The 16774-nt window shown below is 39.6% G+C and overlaps 1 protein-coding gene across 1 annotated transcript in view; it reads right to left on the reverse strand.

Moving 5' to 3' along the window:
• The window catches only part of LOC134669504 (protein groucho-like), an 84356-nt gene that overhangs the window by 28194 nt on the left and 39388 nt on the right, over positions 1 to 16774 (reverse strand). The window contains exons 6-7 of the mRNA XM_063527094.1: positions 11259 to 11457; positions 7001 to 7026 (exon numbers count right to left, since the gene is read on the reverse strand). Coding sequence (XP_063383164.1) covers positions 7001 to 7026; positions 11259 to 11457 — 225 coding nt within the window. The remainder of the gene's footprint in view (positions 1 to 7000; positions 7027 to 11258; positions 11458 to 16774) is intronic.

The raw sequence follows: 16774 nt of genomic DNA on the forward strand, positions 1-16774 counted from the left end.
GTTAAAATTATTCGGTTTCCTCATGTTACACCGTGTATAATAAATGAGTTTCGAACCCTAAGTAAAAACTATGTTATTTCGAATTTTGACAAGCTAATACATGAATTAGGTGCATCATATAAAAAAAATGAATATGACCGTTTTTTATTAAGAATTTATTAAGGATTATTTCTTTCATTGACACTTTTTTCCTAAAATGTATACTTTCCTCAAAAAATGTAAAAAACTGTGAACCGGGACATATTTCATGCAAAAAGGGTGGGTTGCGTCAGGGGGAGGGGAAGGGACGCTAGTGTGCGTAAAGCACCATACCCTAAGGTATCATACTACATTCATAAAAGGCTGGATATAATTAGTTTTTCAAAAAGCACAATTTGACTGAATATATGAAAGAGGGTCATTGTTGTTGTAAAAGGTGTGCAGGAAATGATACGTTTCTGCACTAGAGCAGTTTAGGTTCCAATTCCAAGTACGATTTTATTATTCTTTTTACAATAAGCAATTGAAATTTGGGTATAAATGGATTTGTTATACAATTTCCATTCTGATATTTGACTCCCCATTCCATAAATTACTTTTGGCCAATTTGTTAATTGAAAATACCTACTCTCAAAAATACCTACTATAAAAATGTATTTAAAAAAACACATGCATTTTACTTTCCTCGTATGCGAAATGAAAAGTAGAGTGTTTTAACTCGGGTGAAAGGCAGCATTTTTGAAAAAAAACCAGACAAGTGCGAGTCGGACTCGCGCACGAAGGGTTCCGTACCATAATGCAAAAAAAAAAAGCAAAAAAAAAAACGGTCACCCATCCAAGTACTGACCACTCCCGACGTTGCTTAACTTTGGTCAAAAATCACGTTTGTTGTATGGGAGCCCCATTTAAATCTTTATTTTATTCTGTTTTTAGTATTTGTTGTTATAGCGGCAACAGAAATACATCATCTGTGAAAATTTCAACTGTCTAGCTATCACGGTTCGTGAGATACAGCCTGGTGACAGACAGACGGACAGACGGACGGACAGCGAAGTCTTAGTAATAGGGTCCCGTTTTACCCTTTGGGTACGGAACCCTAAAAATATCATCTACTAATGTTATTGTTATGCACAAGCAGAAGATATTATAGAATCTTGTTTATTTACAAGAAGATGACATTTTTCTCCACATACCTATATATTTTTGAGAAAAATATAGCTAGGTATTTTAGTTTCAAAATCATTGTTACAATAAATATAGGCTTTTCCAGAGAACATTTACCGAAACGAAAGCAGAATTCACAAGGGTTTTCGGTGGACGACCGTAACGCGAATGATTGTTTGGACTGACCTTTCTATAAATATATAAATGTATTTTATTGTGTAATAATCATAATAATTATTAAGTTATATTAAATCTGGGAATGAAATTATATCAGAAAGGAGATTCTTAAATGAGTAGGTATACTCGTAACATGCTTTGTGCATTAAATATAACTCCCTCTATTGAGTGAAAATAAAACAAAATACACAGGTAATCTGTGTTGCGGTTTTAAAGTGCCATCTGTTACACCTTTGACAAATTAAAAATGATTGCTTGTCAAATGAAGTCGCCATGTTAGAATTACACCGATACTATAAGCATCACTCACACAAACAAGCAATGAGGCAAAATTTTACCAATATTCAAAGGCTTTTTTCTTAATAAATTTAATCATAATCTAGTATTTTTTTACGTCTGCGAAGACAGAAATATATATACTACCCAAACATTACATATACAAGTGAAGAAACCCTATATAATAGGAGCTAGGGTGCCAAGAAAGTTGTATGAAAATCGAGCAAGGAGAACCACCTTAAGGCAAAATTACACTTTCTTTTAGAATATTAGGTTCTGGTATAATAGTCAAAATTGAGATATTATCAATCCTTTGGTGTTGATGAATAGAAAATAAAGTGGGTGCTTTTTCGGCTCTAATGAGACATTAAAACAAATAGAGACTATCATCGAGAAAACCTACAGCGACTACTACTAGATGTGGACAAAATCTACTACTTAATATCAGGTATGAAGAGATTCTAAACTTAGAAACTTTAATTCTTTTGTCTCAATTTCATATCCTCAAATTGTTTATGAAAGAATGAAGGAATTTCTTCAGGCGCATTGAGAATAAATAGGTTTGAAATATTGAATATTCCATTCGCTCACGTACTGCTCTGAGGTATTGTTGTGGGTGGGTGAGGGGGGTTGCGATTCGATCAAGCCTGCATGAATCGATGCGATCCGGGTATCGGGACAAAGCCGCGAGCACGACCAGCGCCGCCTACCTCTGTGGAGGTAAGCTCTTAACTCACGGTATTAAATGTTATTCGAATCGCAAAAATAACAAAGCATGATCCAAATTAATAAGCGCTTGCCAGCAGATAAACATTTATCTATTTTTTGCATCGTTTAGCTGTAAAAGCGGTGAACAAACTTGTTCGGTTTTACATTTTTCATTATAATATACAAACATTAGCATTTTAGTCGATTTTGAAAATGAATGGGTACTACAAAACAAACGTAACCCTCATACACCGTTATTAATTAATTAAACCATAATGATTAACACGTTTACGCTCTAGTAATTTATTTAACCACTTATAAACTTCAGCGACACAAACCTTAATGTACCTACCAACCAGGACAAGACAGATAATCTCCCGAGATGCAGCGACGTAGTAATCTGTTATTCTGTATCAAGACGGAGCATAAGGAGATTAGAGCGGAGCGCTAGGCGCCGATCAGCTCAGTGAGCATAATCTAAATGTATCTGCGCCGCTGAATAGATCATTCGTAGGCTGGGGACATGATGGGGACCGTCCGCAGCCGAAAGGTTAAGCCCGTTCAGCCGGACCCATGTGTTCATTACGTGACGTTTCGCTCTCGCGTTGATAGGCTTGCTTCCTAAATATCGATATCGCCTGTTAATTAATCGAAAAGGTCAGCCGTTTGGAGTTTTCACCAGAGACAGGAATTTGCTCCATAGGGAAAACGATCTCTTAAGGACTGTTCAGTTTACTAAGCGGACACTCTTACACCTCTTTTAATCGGCGAATTTAAAATCAATTGATGTACAGCTCATAACAATATAATTAACAATCCCTTATTTATCAATTGCTACATATTTGTTCCCATAATAGTCAAATATTTTTCCCGAAGGACCGAACAAATTTGGAACATAGCAAGTTAGTTCTGCAATAAGGATGCACAGGCTAGTATTCACTGCGAAAAATCGTAAATATGTACAAATTTTCCAAGTTAAACGTGAATAAAATTATTAAAACATTTGCAGAGCATCATATGCTTGAAGATTTTACAAAATCCCGGCACGGAAGCGGCCCGGCCAATCCAGAAACAAAAGTATTGTCATGCGGCTGTTAAAATCAATAAATTACTTATCGGTTCGCGAAATTCCTAAGACAGCAGGCGTTAGAGTAGGCACAGATTAAAATATAAGAAGTATGTACAATAAATGGACCCATAGAAAGAAAAAAATGGACAAAAGAATTACAGAGCAGCGAAAGCAATCGAAAAAAAGAAGCGTCAAACTGTACTACATTTTACATTAAGATAAATTTCGTAGCATTTTAATGGACAACGGAAAATGCGTAAAATGTTGCTGTAGTACGTTACCAATGGCCCTGATGCTACCATGCCGTTGTAGAAGATCATATATTCGACGAGGAGAGTAACATCAAAATTGACCAATTCATGAAGAAAGTCCTTGTCTGGCAGGCAATTGGTTCCTGTGGCCTTAAAAAGTTTGTTCTATTTTGCGACATGAACTTTGGTTGCGACATTTACAGAAAATAATGCATCTAATAACGAGTACTTTCCGTCTATCAGACGCATAATGTCACCTCTTCATTTCGGCCTGATTTGGCAAGTGCCCACTATGCTGGTCAGAAAGTAAAGCTACTGAATTTGAAAAACATTGATTTCGTTCAAAAACAAGTCAACTCATCTAATTGCCCGGAGCTCCACTCCATCGAGTGGCACTAGACCAATGTGAAGATGCACTTAAAAAAGGGTAGATGAGAAGCTAAAACATTGAAAGAATTCAAACGAATGTTGTTTACAACTTGTCAAAAAGTGTCAAAAATTTATGTGCAGGCACTTGAACGGCGCAACCGTGTAAAAGTACGAAAATCTTACCGATGTTATTATATTATACTATATTTACATTAAAATGTTTTGCGTTGGTTTCCGTTTTTATTATATTTATCTAAATAAAGCGATTCCAGAATTAGAAAAATGTAATTTATCTTTTTTGTGTGTCCGCTTAATAAAATGAACAGTCCTTAGGACACTAAAGCAAAAATAAATAACTTGGCTATTTAACCAGTTGGCTGCATCTTCGTCGCTTTTGTCCCTTTTCATTGTGAGGTCCTGGTCAATAATTGCAATTAGTCGATCGGAGATGGTTTATATTTTATAGTATACTTAATATTTGGATTTGCTAAGTTCTTAATCATGCAATTTCGTTCATGCAAGTTATAAGTACCCGTCAAGTAAACTATAAGTACTAATTATTATGCCTTGGAACATAAGCGTAACATGATCCATATAATAGATTTAGACTAGAGTCTTTCATATCAGAGCCTTCGGCTGCATGCGCCTGATCAATATCTATAGACGGTATGCCAAGCTATGCTATCTGATGGTTTCACTCAATACTAACCGGTTCACGTACCATTTATCGGATTCAATGTTTTATTTGATTGAGTACCAGATAAAAATACTGTTGGATTAAATAGAAACTCAATAAAATAATCTCCTTTTATACTTATTTTGCGAGCGCAGTAAAGAGCCGTACCTATTCCACGGTAAACAGTAAACTTGGATTCCATAATAAAAGTATAAAACATAAACGCACTTAGGTCCGCACATAAAGCGCAAAGAAAAGGCAAACGAGAGTAAACTCCTAACTGCCGCGGAGAGGACTACCGCGCAATCTGTTTCACTTTACGGCGTCTTAATAATTACAAGTGGCCATTTCTTCCAATTAAGAAAAGTCTGGGGCGATAAATTGTGAGGGTTGTGTCGAGCGCTGTTTTACCGCGCGTAAACATGACGCGCTAGGGTTGTCGCTAGCTGCAAATACGGGCGAATTAAACTTGAAGGTTTTAATAAAGCGCGCCCGTCCATATCGCAGCCAGGTAGTAGTCGCATTTACACGCGCCGCTACCGCCTTAATTAAAGCACCTCCAACACGCACCGACGGGGCATGTCGAAGAACAAACGCAAATTTATTCGGACCGGGGTTTTTTCATCATCTATTAAATAAAGAAGTCGAGGAGAATGCTAAACAAGGTTGAGCGGCCCTCGCCCTGCGAGTTTTCCACTTGAAGTTGTGTGCTCCCGGGGGGGAGGGGGAGTGGCTTAGATAAGGTAAGGAGGATGAAGAGGCGAGATGCGCGGCGTAATGAACCGTCTCCGAGCAGTTTTTGTGTGGTTCGGGCGTCCAAATTGAATATTAGGCGCGATTTGAGAGCGAATGAACGGGCGGCGGAAATAAATCCGCGGTTATTATGCTACCCAAATGAGATTGAGGAAGGCTCGCCCTGTTAGGCTTAAGGCCGCTGCTCAATTTCATCTCGGTGTAAATTGCCAGACGTAACCGTCCTAGCGTTGATTATTTTGGGAGATTTTAAGGAGCTTTCGAAAGAAGGTAGAGAATTAAATTATGCGGTAATATTTAACTAAATTACGTTGGGTACTCCCTTAAGCTGACTCTGTCTACTTTAGGCAGATAACTTCCCATTCAATACCTATAAAATAGTCTACAAATACGTGACGTGAAATTATTTCTCGATTTCTGATGGTCTAATATTCAGTTTCTTTTACTGTTACAACATACACCCACCTAGTTGCAGAACATAGCTCACAAGCTATTCGACATATCAGAACATCAAATACCGTTCGATGTTGGCAAATAAACGCGAAGTTGCAACAGTGTGTCAGCGGCGTGATTCCAGTAAAAACATTCGTCCGTAGGGCGAGGCGTAACCTGACGCCCCCGGCCGCAGCCAAGACGCTCGGTTTATGTAAACTTTATTACGGAGTGCAGTAACCCCCTCCCACCCCCACTTGAAATTGTAAGGCGCGTCCGTGCATTACTCAGCTCGCCGCGTTTGCACAGATCGGCGGCTCGAGCGCCAATCGGGTCACACCGGAGAATAAACTTGTAAACTCCGGAGCGCCAGTTTTCTAACTTGTTAAGGTATGCCTTACCAACTTAATCTTATTATCGGGTTTCCACCGTTCACAAAGTAAAGTCAAGAGTGTCGTCATGATTATAAGAGGTACCTATAAATAATCAAACTCCAGCATAAAATAGACTAACACGAAAAGTTTTACCTCAACTGAAATCAAAACGTCAAAATGAGAGATTTGTGGCGCGCTCAGACAGAAGTAGGTTAGGTGAACAAAGACAATGTTCGCAGCAGCGGGGGCACGGATCGATTCGCATGCATTTCGTTTCGCTTGCAGAGCGACGGCAGAGGCACATCTGTGCGGTGCGCCGCGAGCACCCGAGCACAACAAGGGAGGCACCACCCCCACCGCGCGGTAACACGATACCCGACATTCGCAACACCTCGCCGACGCACTGTGAAGCACACTTCTATATTGCACTAGGGTCACCAACTTAAGCCTTAAAAATATTTTACGACGCTTCCGATTTTAATTAAAACGTTAAACTTCCGACCCGAGTGTTAGAAGTAGGTAGGTATTGTAAGCGAAGTGACATCCTTAATCTTTGAAAGAGATTTTGCATCATGGCAGCCCTGTAGGGGGTGCCACTTGCATAGCGCCACCCACTTGTGCCCTGTTATGAAATCAACGTGTTCGAGCGAGCTCCTGCGCGTTGGCATTCCAAAATGGAAAAGGAACGCCTGTTGGGAATTTTTCAAAGCATATTTTTTCGTCGTTGAAATTTTAACAACCTCGGCTAAATTGGAAAAAGTTGTGTACTCACATGCCTCTCCTCTGCAGAGCTGATACCTGTCGACAAATGAGACAATTAAATTGTTTGAAGTACAATTAACATAAGCCCGCACTCAAATTTAAAGGGTTTTACTTTTTATAGATGTCTTAGCTAACTATTTGAAGCTGTACGGGACACTTTAAATACATACATTTAAAAATAATGTGTACATTATTATTTTATTAACTTTAAGTGTGTACAAGCACAGAAAACGTGTATAACACGGAAGTTCCAGACAAATTGTTTGACACTTACGGCCAGTTAACCCATAAATCGTTTTTCGGGTGGATAAAGCGGGTGAAATTGAAACGTATTATAAACCGGATAGGGGTAGGTATAATCTCGGCGATGTACCCGGCCATGAGCCGGGTCGGGTGTAAAGTGCCCGATGAATATTGCAGGGGCTGTCGCGTCACGCATCTCAGGGTTGGCGGAATAGCTCAACTTTCAACTTAATAGTAATTATTATAATGATACTTGTAAAGCTCTTTAAAGGTGAGCCTCAAAAGGGAAAGAGACGCTTTATGAGTTTTATGCTAAATAAGATTTAAATACTGCAATATATTAAGGGCTGTATTTTGTTTACTTTTAATAAGTATTAACAGGTAAGTATCTAGACCTACATTTTTTGTTGATTTTTTTTTTTTTTATTATGAATGGGCTTACTCATGGCCACAGACTAGCCGAGGCGTAGACGTGGCCTACGATGGAGCGAGCTTGCCCAGAAGGTGCCTGTTCACTCTTGATTTGATTTGATAAGTTCACAATGCGTCCCATGGTTTCGAGAGTCAGTTTTTCCGTTTTATTAGGTACATCTTATGAGCTTAAACTAAAATTTGATTATTTTGCATTGTAATGTAAAACAAGCACACCTTCGTAAGGGTCAAATTAATATTAACTATATTTATCATGCGACTTTATACCGCATGAATGGGTGTTCAACGTACTTAGTTATTTAGGAAGTTTCGATAGAAGCTGTCGCCAAATACCTACTCCGAAGTTGCAGAATGTGCGGTAATGGAAGCCCCGCGAAGTTGTCAGATGCCTACGGAACCCTCTGACAGAACCCTTCGAAGAAAGTTAACCGCAGTAGGGACGCTAATATAATTACTGAACCTTTCCAACCAATATGGTTAGGGTAGATAATAGAACAATATTATTATGAACTCAAAGTCTACAAAAAGGAGCTTCAAAGAATTTCATCAGATGAAGTAGCTATGCTTTCTTTTTGATTTAGAAAAATGCCTTGCGTTTGAATAACTTTCAATTTGCTTGGGCATTTTCAATAAATTATCTGGTTAAATATTGATAGAATAGATAGGTACTAATGCACTTTGTTTTGCAGATCGTAATAAGTAAATTAAATGTCCCATATTTCTAAGTACATACACTAAAACATTTTAAAGCGACCACACAAAACAGGCTTGCAAACGTAACCTAATAATTATTTTACTCCGAAGTACAGTGTGCGCAACAAAACGTATACCTGAAGTACTCCCGGGGCATACTAATGCCGCATCGGCAGTCGGCACACGCGCGGTGCATTGTACTTACTCGGCCACTTCGTCTGCAGCGACTTATTTCGAGAATTAGAGTTGCCTAGCATCAATCAATGGTGATGGGTGCGTAGTGAATATCTTAAGGGTTCTTGAGAAAGTTAGTATAGATAGTGGATTTAGCATGTAGGTAAATTATCTACCTATTTATATGTTTCTAGCTAGAAACATGAACATACGAACCGAAAAATTATCAAGCGGTATAATATTCACTTTATGTAATAAAGTCAGAAGTTATGATTAAAAGGTTTTTTTAGTGTAGTACATATTTTTGATAGTAATTATTAATTACTAATTATCCTACAACACATTTTTTTATATATGTATGAACTTTTTTAAATTGTATTTTATCTGTAACACGCATCGACATATTCCACATCATTTCATTATGATCATGGGCGCCAAAAGGAATATGCCTAATACAGCAAGTGTTTGTCTGGCCTCTTGTTTACCGTGCGGCACGGGAGACTATTAGAGCCCCCCTCGACCTGACGTCTCCAATCCCACTACTGTTTCAATATTTACCAGCTTCGAGAGGCTTTTTGAACTCGCTGTTTGCGTGTTTTCGGATCGCTGACGGCTATATGGCGCGCCCGATATTGCTTTGGAAGTATGAAAAAGTCACTTCTCCGAATTGAAGCTACTTGTCAATGTTTGGATAGAATAAGTAAACAAGCGTTCAGTTTGGAAAACATGAACCGATTTTTTCATCGTTCCGGATAGAAGATGTAGCTTATAGGTATATAACTTGTATAAGGTTAGTTATAGTTATAATATTATTCATACAAACAATGGGAGCGGTGCGGTTTGAGCGTAGCGCGAATAATCCAGGCACGCGGGGCGAGCGCGCCGCAAATGAAAATGTAACACAGAAATGGATTTGGAAGCCGCCCGTCTCTCCGGTTAATTACAAAAGCAAGCGGTAATCTGCGCTCCGGGATGTTCCGGCTTAGCGCCCCCCGACCTCCCCCAGCCACTTCCCCGGCTAATTTGTGCCATTATCGGTGTACTGATGTAAGAGTTACCGAGCAGGTGGGGGCTCGGCTCCTCCACTCTACCTTGCCTCAATTAATTATTCCTGCTGGTGTGAGCGTCGCGTGTTTTAGTCAATTAGTAACGTAATTTTGCGGGTGACTTGAGTGTATGCGGTCGCGAACTCAGCCGCGTTTTAATGTTTACTAAATTACGAGGATTAAAATAAATAATCACGTAGGCGCTCCTACTTAACTACGAGAATTATGTATGTGTATTACTGTCGGGGGGATGAATAGTGGAAATTCTATGACTTTACCGGTTTAGTCAATTAAAAACGTAATTTTGCGGGTGACTTGAATGTCTGCGGCCCTGAACTCATCCAAGCTTTAAATTACTCGATTTAATACAAATTAGGTTAGCTTGCTGTTTGCGCTGACTAATATTCACTGATATTTACATAGTTACCTACAACGCAAATTATAAAAATATAACCTTGCCTTTTTAAAAGTGAAATTTGCCTTGGTATACAATGGCAACTGCTTCATATCAAAGCTTAATGCACGATTAGATATATTATAATATAATAATTGTTCCAGTGAGCGAGCACGCTTCAATTACCTATCATGCGGACAGACGGGATGCTAACTACCTACCCGTGCTAACAGAGCCAATTATTGAGGCTATTGCATTTAAATTAATTGTAGCAGCACATGCACTACTAATACCCCTCGCCTATGTACGTGCACCGTAATAGGATTGCTCCGGCGATTGCTTTGCGCACAAACTCAGGCGATTCAGTCTATGCATTAAATGCCTTTGACGTGCGTCGTGCAGTACATAGTGGGCCGTTGTTGGATATAATTGGCAAGGCGACAAAAGGCGGTCGGCTACAGGGCTCTGCGGCCAGGAATGATCCAGTGACTGACTAGCCCGGCTACCAATAATCATATAAATCGGTCAGAGACCGGGTGTTGTTGGCTATTCCGGGTAGGATTTGTGCGCTTGGGAAATCCAATCAGCTTTCCTCTTTCCCTTTGTAGATAGCTATGTAGCTCGTATTATTTTGTTCGTAATTTATGTATCTCTAGTTATATTTATTGCAATTTTAATAAAATATTCTAATCATTTATAAAACACACCTTAAAGGTCAAACAAAATGATATGTTATCATTTTGTTTGACCTTTAAGGTGTGTTTGTCTGACACAATCAGTTTCGTTATTATATTAGTAGCAAATTATTATTATATATTCGTTATTATATTAGAACTCCACTTCAATTATTTCCCTAGAAACATGAAATTGATGAAATCAACCTAGCCACAGCAGATATTTTACACGCTTTTTTGGAAAATTGAGACAAAACGCGAACATTAGGCGTGATTCAGGGTCTTCAGGACAATTGCATCTCGTTCTCATATTTCTGATCAGAAAAAGAACGCAGCTGGAGATATGGCAAGATGTATTTAATTACACAAACGGGTCTACCGCGATATAATTTCATTGTTTTTACCTTTAATTCCGACGTTTCAGCTGAGTTGCACCAGCTGTGGTCACGGAAAGACTGACGTCCCAACAAAATTAAACAAAAAAAATTAAATCATCGGAATTAAAGGTAAAAACAATTAAATTATATCGTGGTAGACCCGTTTGTGTAATTAAATATGTGTACAAAACGCGAGAGTTTAAAGTGTTATATGGCAAGATGTATTGTAACTTACCGTTCCCCTTGTCATCGGGCCGGTGTAGGTCGGGCGGCTTGGCCAGCACGGAGAGCGGGTGGTGCGGCACGCCGAGCCCCAGCAGCCCCGCGGGCGGCAGCGCGCCCTGCCCGAGCAGCGGCAGCGGCGGCGCGCCGTGCGTCGGTAGGTGCGCCGCATGCATCTGCTGCAGCAGCCGCGGCAGGTCCGGCCTTTGTTGCTGCAATAATATGTTTACATAAAGCGGCAATTTCGTGGAAAGATGCACTTAATTAAAGAACTACTTTAACGCGGTATCCAGTTGTGCTCTGGGGCACAGAATAAATAATGACTCACTCTCTAACAAAACGCGTCTGTCACGTCAGCACAGAAATGGCCGCTAGGTGGCGACAGCGCAAACCCCAAAATTGGGGTCGAACGGATGGAGTTTTAGCTACCTGTAGCAAAGCGACGAAATCGCGGAGTGAGCCTGTCTGGGGCACAAAAATGGCAGGGTCGCCATGTAATATTCGGAGAGAATGAGTAATGAAACAAGCAAGTAAAATCATCATTGTCAGTCAGCCTAGCGATGCTAGTAACCAATCAAATTGTTCCTAATAAGAAAGTATGCCTTCAACTGGTCACTGTGAACTTGACTTTTTGATTGGTAACGATTTGATTGGATACATTGGTTACAGGCTGCATTCTTAACGCGAACGAACTATAGTACATTCAGAATTCACACTAATTAACTAAAACTATGTACCTAACACACGACACGTTCTCTTCTCTTTATCGAAAAACTGACTGAGTAATACCTTTTGAATAATTGAAAGGTTTTTAAATACCAACATTGATGGAGTTCCAAACTAGTAACTGGCTAGTAATTTTAGGACTACTATCACATTTCAACAAATCGAAAAACAAGTTTTATAACACAATTACCTCCTTTATCCCTAAGCAAAAAATGTAACAAAAGGGATCAAACGATACAATGGCTGTGCTTATTATTATAGGGTTGGAACGTGTAAGTATACTTGAATAGGTGCCTTTATAGGCATAAAGGGGTGAGTTTTGCATTTAAATTTGTTAGTTGTTTTTTTCAAAGGCGGTCAAGGGTGGCACAGGTGGCAGGCAGTAGACGCCGGATCAGGTAGAATAAAGCACAGGCGCGGTAGTAAGATTAATACGTGATTGCAAAAGCCCAATTTATTCATGGGTTTCGCGCGACGCAAATTAGCTACTCTGATTAAAGTGAAAAAAAAAAAAACATTTTAGTTGGGAGTGCCGACAGTCAAAGTGAATTGATGTGTCACCGCAGAGCGTCGTGCATTTTTAAACCGTAGCCGGCCCAAATTAAAAGTCCTCCACGGCCCCCTGCCGCCGCGATATTTTAAATTTTAAATGAGAACTCCGCCGGCGGCGGCGACTGAACGAAATTGATTACTCCTTCTCCATTATTCCCCTTTTTCCACTTTTCCCGCACTTCCCGTTCGTATCTCGTCTCGTTAAACGTTATTATTATACACTGCGAGCGGTTGCCCGCCCATCTGTCCCGATCTGCCCGCTCCCCGCCCGCGTCAGCGCCCGCTTCCGCGCGCTCCGTGGCGCTCCTCGCGCACTCCTCTCCGACTCGCCAAGCTTTTTCCGGTCGGACGAGCACGTTCTTTTTTAGCGGCCGAAAATTAATTGGATTTTCGCCGAGGGTGGAACATATTTTTTATTGGCCGCTCACGGCTGTGATTTATTGTGTGTCAAAAGGTGGCGAGCGCCACTTAGCTGGAGTGCTTTTCTACAATAGGGAATTTTTAAATTCCAATTATATTTTTGGTCCAATTCCTCAGACCCCACGAGACCAAATAAACGCGCAAGTAATCTGTTTAGCTGCCATAGCAAGCGGCACGTGTTTGAGCCATCTTTTATAATATAAAACTTGACATAAATGGAAATATAAGCGCTAATAACATCATAAAATAAACTAGCGGATTTACAAACTGGCATTAATATTGTTTATTTACAATGTTGTTAACCTACTGCAAACTGAACATGCATAACATAATTATGTCAAGACAACACGAATGTTATGCAAATTTTCGAGTATGCCTGCAAGCATAATCATATACTAACAGAGCAGTGTCAAGTTTTCTCAGGTCAGTAGTCCACCTCGTTTCATTGAACATGCATCATATAACTCATAAATTCATAAAGCGTGGGCCGAGGTCCTAGCGGTCCAAATTATACAAACAAAGCCGTAATTACCGTGTGCACCCGCGTTACCTGTCACCGTTTACCCCGTGTCACCCATGCTACCACGGTTCCTCGACCCCGGTCACCCTCTGTACGTGCGGTACACAGCCCTAGCCATGTCGACAGCCGCGTGATCTCTATTGTATTCCCCCATCTGTTACGTTTATAAACTAAGCAATTCCTATTTCTATCTATACAAGCTATTTTATAAACACCAGTAACAACAATAGACGCATTACACATTTTCCTAAACGTACACCGCCAGAGGGTATTGTTCGTTGAAATTTCGTAAATACAAGTATTAATTGAAATCAGAATATCTGTGTGTGCTGAGAACCATAATATTTGTATTAAGTAGGTATGCTTTATGATTAATGCTACAGTTCAGAGTGGAGACGGCTGTCTCGTTTATTTGCTTAGTGGTAACCCTAACGCCCCCCACAGATCCTTATGAATGACAATACCGCAGATCCACTGTAGGCACAAAGGCAGTAGACTGAATGAAGCCATAAGCACATACTCCCATTTAGTTTTGGGTAGTAGGAGTTCGTTACATTTTTGTAAGCGCATAATTTAGTCGTGATTAAAGAGCAAAGCAGCCTTGGGGATTAAAACTTGATCCTCTTAACGACGTTTGCGTATACCCAGCTAACTTCGGAGAAGCCTGGTGTTACGGAGATTATATTATGAACTAGATTGAAGTTATATTAAATTTTCTTTAAGGATTATTATCGAAGTACGTGTACGTGTTATAAAAAAAATTATTTATAATCAGATTGTAACTAGAGTCTAAAAATATAATGTTCATGGAATGATTCCTTTGAGAATTGTGAATCCTTCCATCTTCTGCCAAGGTCAATTTGTTATTCAAACGTATGCGAACAGAAAGACAAATCACAAGATATCAGACATTTTAAATATGGGCGGAGGCAGGTCGGTCCCACTGGAATTAGAATGGATGAAGGTAGGCATGGCTGGATGTCTTTGTAAAAATAGGTACATACTCAAAAAAAGATGTTAACAATATTGTAAAATTGTGCCGTTTCATCTTATTATTTTGTTAAAATTGTTATTTCATAATACTTAATATACCGAATGGCTTTTTTAGAAAACATTCCAAATTTTATTGGTCTAATTGCTCACAACCCTAAGAATTCTGTGAAATAATTTACAATAGTGCCAAAATCCAATAAACATTCATTTTATTTACAGAGTGTAATTATTGAGTAAATTTGCTTTAAAGTTGGAAAAGCTTATATTGTAAAATTGACGAGAGTTGTAGCGGGTAAAATTTTTAAAGAAAATGTTAGGCTTCCGTAACCACGTTCACATCTCGGCTGGATTACTCCCGATTTATAAATGGATAGCGTGCTCTACGGCTCAGATTTTTGCGTGAAAATATTTCTCTGAACACCGCGATGCTTTTGACGCAAATATGGAAGTTCGGAGCCGTGCGTTGAGCGGCTTTCCAGATCCACAAAACAAAGAAAACTATTTCGATTATTGTGAAATTGCGGAATGGATTTTGGGCCGGGGGTACCTATTTGTATAGATGGAAGAGGATAATATAGCTTTTTTCCGTGGTGACTTGGTAAGTGAATGATGCGTGGTGAACAGTTTAAAATGTAAAACATTGATATAATGTAGAGTAAGTAACCAACAGATGACCATAAAGACGAGTCGCTTAACGATAATGCTTATTGCTTTTTTATTGCTCGGACAATTAGAGCGCTCTAAGTAACATAAGTGGGATTGTAATCTGTTTCTATATCATTAACCCACAATTAGTTACATTTTAATAGTTCTATCGAGAGACGAGGAAAGTTTCCATTCTAACGCCGGAATAATTAAGATCAGTTAGTTTGCGGTGGGAGCACATTAAAGTGCAATTACCAGCGATTGCTTCGCTGCCGCCGCCTTCGGATTAAGATATTGCTGCTGCTTTAAAATAATTGATTGATTGCCCGTATATTTTGCCAATTGACGCAGTGATGTTGGCAATTAAAATGTATTGATGATCTAATTGGCTTTGACTTTTTAATAGTCTGTTGCAATGTATGACGCATAGATATATTGCAGCGGTGATATCATATATATTTAACAGACACTTTTTTGAGAATGTTTTGCACAAAAATAAAATTCCACAATAGAAATAACGTAACTGAAAGGATCAACAAAGAATTAGGATGACAACATTGATAGCTCGCGTCCGTCCCATTGTATCACAGTTGATAACTATCGATATTGTGCCCCGAACCACCCGCCCGTGAGCGCGGGGCATAAAACGACGACATAAGCTACAAAGAGGGTAGTTTATTGAGACAGGGTGGGGGCGCGGCTAACGCACCATTAGACGTGAACCGGCAACACGCGACGCGCCAACACACATGTTACACTTTCAACATAATTGCTTTTATCACTTACAGTTAAACACAAATAGTACATTATAAAGTTAAGGCACATTAAGCAGCTAGATGTAATTCGATTCGAATGTTTTTTCACTCCAATGGTTTCATTTTTAGATTACTTTTACGAAAGTAGGCGTAATCGGTGTGAAGTCACTGAGAAATAAGTCCTTATCTTCTTTAGATAGCCTATTTTAACCCAAATATAAACAAATCCGAAACGCCGAAAAGAAATGAATAAATCCTTAGGTAAAAAGGAAAACTCGTGAGCCGGATGAGTCGTAAAACTGATTTCATAATTTCATTGGAAGCGACGACAGGCCCGGCCCTAACTCACTGGTTGAAAAACAAGCGCCTAAGCGACGGGGAAAAGTTAATGCGGTAGCGGAGCGGGGCAGACGCACAAGAAATACCGAGGAGCTACACGATCCCATGCAATATTTATCACCGCCGCGAACGTGCCTCGGAAAAAATGACAAATTCATGTTTCCCCTCTCAACCTCCCCGCCGCTACCCCGATTTATTCTCGTCGTAATTTTTATCAGAGGGCGCGAGAGCCGACGTAAACTAGACAGAAATGTTTTCGCGACTCGCTTGTTTATAGAGCCATCGACGGGGAAACAGATACGCTCTAAGATTTACACAGCGAGCACTCGTGTTTGCGCACCTATATCTCGAGATAATGTTGCATAAACGAGATACATAATACACTTGTTTATTCCGCACAATTACTATCATAGATATGGATTTTCTATTACAAATAAACGCATCGTAAATTCTGATTAGATTATTAGTCATAAAGCAGCTCGATGTGGGATGTTCCTGCATCTGTGTGTGACGGAGCACGTTTTCGTATCGATCGGGAGTTTCATGAATATTGTTTCAATGCGAACATTTGTGTCATGT

Source organism: Cydia fagiglandana, chromosome 12 (genome assembly GCF_963556715.1).
Source record: "Cydia fagiglandana chromosome 12, ilCydFagi1.1, whole genome shotgun sequence".
Classification (NCBI taxonomy): domain Eukaryota; kingdom Metazoa; phylum Arthropoda; class Insecta; order Lepidoptera; family Tortricidae; genus Cydia; species Cydia fagiglandana.